Genomic DNA, 4,735 nt, shown 5'->3' with positions numbered 1-4,735 from the left:
CTCGGTAAGAGGAGGTAAGTGACTTCAAAGCTGCACATTATTGTGAGACCTCAGTCTGTGAGTCCTCAAGCGCTGACAATCTGTGCCTAGGCTTTTCATATCAGCTTTAATATCTGCCAAGTCTCTCATTACTGGAGCAATTGCTTTTCTGAGGGCTTTAGTTAAAAAGGACCTGAAGATGTGGGTGGATATTGACTCACCGGTCGCATCTGACCCTGAGCTCTCTCCATCGGAGTCATCCTTCATGTGCTGCGGCAACGCGCCCTTTAGCGCCATCTAGGATTTTCCTCCTATGTTGTCCTGCTTCTTTTGCAAGAATTTATCCATGTCGGATTATTGTTTCTCAGGAGGTAGGGAGAGTGTTCCCCTGCTTGTCCCTTCCGATCTTGACCATATCGATTGCAATGTGGTCTCTAAAGGTTGCGGTGAAGGCTAGATAGTTTGGAGAGCTGCAGTTATGCGGCCATCACGCAGTGCGGCAAGCTCCGCCCCGCAAAGCCATCTCTGGCTATGCCAGATCGAGTGAACTCCATCAGGATGTTCCTCTGCCAGATCAATAAACCCAGATGTCAATCAGCCCTAACTAGAACCATAGCAGGTAAGGCAGCTGCTACAGGGTCCATAGGCAAAGGGTAGATAAAGGTATATTATTCCTGTTTGCATGAAAAACGAAACTTATAAAACTACGAAAAACTATTTCAATGCAGAGTGAAGGGTTAAAAACACAAAAGGGAACCGATATAAGTGGTCATACGCACCACCATTCTTCTCTTCATTTTGTTATTCATTTTTAAAACAGACAGAACACTGACCCAATTCACAGGGGGCTATTCAGTCAGCCATTTTTAAAGGCTCTTTTGCCAAATTCAAGAATCTCAATGCACGTCGTATTCTTATGCAAAACAGTACCCCACCACTCAAACTATGTATATATAAGAAACTGTTTAAATCCCAGGCAATCCGTGTGTATAAAGAAACTATTAACAATAAAATAATTTTTTAGATGTGCTGTACTTCAAGTCATTGAATAATTTTTATATGACATAGGCATATGTCTTAACAATGCAGTAACTATGTATGACTGATAATTTATATCCAATCTATGCAAGTGTTTTGTGTATTTAACTTATCTAAGTATTAATTATCCATATTAGATTATAATTATATGATAATTGAATCTAGGGAATCAACCCTGAAGGCCATTTATGAAGTCAGGTAGGATTTCCTTCACATTAGATTAAATTGTCAGTTACCTTGCAGGGCTTTCTAATTGGTGTTTCCATAGTACCTGACTGAACTGATGTTAGAAAGAAGGCAGGCGGTGTGTATATAGACTGAGAGTTAGACCTTTACTTGTGCAATAATTAGCTCTGGCCAACATCATGATGTTTGGACATCTCAAATCCACAAGAACATATGAGGAGATACATGGTTACTGAAGAAGTATGTCTTATGGAGGTTGGATTTGGAAAGGGCAACAAGAAACCTTTTGGATTTGAACTCTGGAGTCAACAAGCTATCAAGTTTTTTTAAATAATTTTTACCACCTGTACTGTAACAAGAGTAATTCTTAGGAAATTCTGAATTTTCCTAGATGTCTACAGATACTTAGTTTTTAGTGCTTTGGAGGAGAATATATGTAAAATATTCATATAAGACACTAGTTAATGTCATTATTTTAAAAATCAATTGTGGAATACTTGCCAATGGATACAAGCCAATACCCCGTAGATACAACTGTAAAAGCAACAATTATTTCCAACTCTTCAGACTCTAGAGATGAAGATCTAGCTAAGACTGAAGTAGCTGTTTTAGGTACTGTCTTAACAATTACAACATTGGGAAACGTAGGTTTGCTGCTTGCAATCTACAGAAGAGAGAAGAAAATGACCCGAATGCATCTCTTTATTATGCATCTTGCATATACTGACCTTGCAGTAGCTTTTTTTCAGATCCTTCCCCAAATGATTTGGGACATTACCTTCAGGTTTATAGGATCTGATTTCCTTTGTAGGGTGGTAAAGTATACCCAAGTGATGAGTATGTTTGTGTCTACTTACATGCTCATGATGATGACCATAGATCGATATATAGCAGTGTGCCATCCACTTAAAACTTTACAACAACCTACTAGGCATGCTTATATCATGATAGGGATCACATGGATTATCAGTTGCCTCTTCAGTCTCCCTCAAATCTTTATCTTCTCTCTTAAGGAAATTCAACAAGATTCTGGAGTTATAGACTGCTGGGCTGATTTTCGATACCCATGGGGTGCTAAAGCTTATATCACTTGGAACACTTTATCCATATTTGTTGTGCCTGTAGGTATCCTGGTAGTCTGCTACAGCTTGATCTGTTGTGAAATATGTAAGAACCTCAAAGGGAAAATGCAGACCTATGGAGCAAGACAAAGGGAAAGCAATGGACAAGTGATGCCATCTAGAGTCAGCAGCATTCAGACAATCTCAAGAGCCAAAATCAGAACAGTCAAAATGACTTTTGTTATTGTCCTTTCATACATTATATGCTGGACACCATTTTTCAGTGTTCAAATGTGGTCAGTCTGGGATGGAAATGCACCAGATGTTGGTAAGAATACGTATATGTTATATTCATGATATGATGTTTGCTAGGAATAATATACTCTAACCAACCTAGTACATGACATTTGACTTTATGTATGTTGTTAAGGAAACATTTAGGCTAATATTGATTATACTCATGATTGCTGTATGAAGAGTTGTCCCCCGTAATGTAGTTCAATCACTCTGGCAGGCGGTGTGGTTGAGAGTCTAAGCAGTGAAGTTCTAGGTCAGTCCCTCTTCTCCGAGAACATAACCTAGCTTACCTTTCAGCAACTGTAGTAAATCACCATGTCGAGTTTGTATGGTGGAATGTTTCAGGGAGGCTCTATTCTAAAGAATTGCCCTGAGCATGCCCTACAATTTACTTTGTCTCACATAAAAGTCCTAAAGTTTATTTGAGAATATCAATTTCTACCAAGCAGCAATGGAGAAGGGTATACCAACAGGGGAAAGAACATTTAGTGGAGCCATAATAGTTTACTACACATAATGGTGTGCCCCTTTCTTTTTATCTCCTAGAGTTTTTGACTCGTTATACAAAGAAAGTCTACTCTAACATTAAAAAAGCGAAAGCAAAAAAATATATAAATTATTTATAAGCTGTGTTATATACTAAATGTTAGCACCACAACTGTGCTGTCTAGGGAGCTGTGACATGGCTTTGTTGTGCAGAGAAAATCTTTGAAGGAACACAGTACTGGATATATTCAGGTAGCGTTCATAATTGTCCATGCTTGATGCAAATTTTCAGCTGCTGACACAGATAACATAGTTAAATCCATTTGAACATTGACTGCCTTATGCAAAACAAAATACTAAAACAAAAGTGAGTGACACGTATGTAGCATACTCTATTTGTTTTAGTTCTTTTTTTCTAACCACTCACAATTTAATGAAATAGTTGTATAATGTTTTTAGGTGATTGCTTTTACCCTAGATTGTGATTTTTATTTTATTGCCATAGCTGAATATTATAAAATGTAAGCAAAATAGACAATAAACATAATCGCTAGTACAATATAAGGGGTATTCATGGAGAGTTTAAGTGTAGCATGCATTCTATATGGTATATGCTAAGGAATACCACATGTGACATTCGTCCCAAACACAATTTTTCAATGTAATTGCTTCTGAAAACTGTCATACTAGCATTGATAAATCCAGTCCGATCCTGTGATATCAGTGTACAAGCTAAAGTTGGTTTTATCGTATTTTTAAATTTGTTTCCTTCTTTTCCATTTTCCCTTTTAGACTCTTCAGATTTTGCATTCACCATTACAATGTTGTTGCCCTGCTTGAGCAGCTGTAGTAATCCATGGATCTACATGTTCTACAGCAGTCCCCAGCTATTTCCAAGAATCCCTTTTCTTCATGCCCGTAGGCAGAACAGCACAGGAAGTGCCTCCAGTCGCCGGGACACCCTTCTGACACAGATCCGGACACATTCATTGCAGATGCAGGGCACATGTCACAGCCTTAGAGATCTGTACCCCGCATGTGAAGACACAGTGGTGGAATCAGCACTACTTTGAACAATTTACATTTTGACAAATTATAAGTTTTAACTCCTTTTAGACTCAAACTCTAATAGTAGTAATTTTGCTTTTGTCATGAGTTTGAAAATAGTACATGTGGTTGATATCTATATCTAGCAGCTACATGAAATTCTTAACGTAGATATCCAGTGTGTCTAGTTTATGTCTTATACTATTACGCTCTAGTATTTTACACTGACATTCTGGTGACGACAGAAAACTTAGTAGGATACATAAAAGTCATCTTGGCTGTAAAATATTACAGAAAGACCTAGATAAGCTGGCAGCATAGGCAAGAACATTTCTTTATAATAAATATAAAGAAATGCACCCAGGTCTTGGTAATTGTATTATTGCATATACATTAAATAGAATAGAAGTGGGGGCAACAGAACAGGAAAAAGTTGGGTATTATCAAGTAAGCTAAGCAGCAGTAATCAATATCAAGCAGCGCCAAAAGCAAAAAGGATTTTAGGGTGTATAAAAATAAAGATTAAAAACCCAAGATCCCATAAATCTCTGCTAAGGCCGCATTTTGAATATTGGATTCAGTTTTAGGATACTGGGTATCTCCCTTCAATACAGGAAAGCTGAAAGCGGTTCAAAGGCGGG

General features: G+C 37.8%; 1 protein-coding gene across 1 annotated transcript; it reads left to right on the top strand.

Moving 5' to 3' along the window:
• The first annotated feature begins 1,706 nt into the window (after positions 1–1,706).
• Positions 1,707–4,120, top strand: AVPR1B (arginine vasopressin receptor 1B). Its single transcript, XM_044287930.1, has 2 exons — positions 1,707–2,592; positions 3,840–4,120. The coding sequence occupies exons 1-2, from the start codon at positions 1,707–1,709 to the stop codon at positions 4,118–4,120; spliced, it is 1,167 nt and encodes a 388-aa protein (XP_044143865.1).
• The last annotated feature ends 615 nt before the right edge of the window (positions 4,121–4,735 follow it).

Source organism: Bufo gargarizans, chromosome 3, assembly GCF_014858855.1.
Source record: "Bufo gargarizans isolate SCDJY-AF-19 chromosome 3, ASM1485885v1, whole genome shotgun sequence".
Classification (NCBI taxonomy): domain Eukaryota; kingdom Metazoa; phylum Chordata; class Amphibia; order Anura; family Bufonidae; genus Bufo; species Bufo gargarizans.
This window is presented reverse-complemented; position numbering and strand designations above follow the sequence as displayed.

Bases quoted from the DNA above. Each gene is read 5' to 3' on its own strand.
- AVPR1B (XM_044287930.1), top strand. From the start codon at position 1,707: ATGGATACAAGCCAATACCCCGTAGATACAACTGTAAAAGCAACAATT. The intron at 2,593-3,839 runs GTAAGAATACGT...TTTCCCTTTTAG, and splicing joins TGGAAATGCACCAGATGTTG to ACTCTTCAGATTTTGCATTC.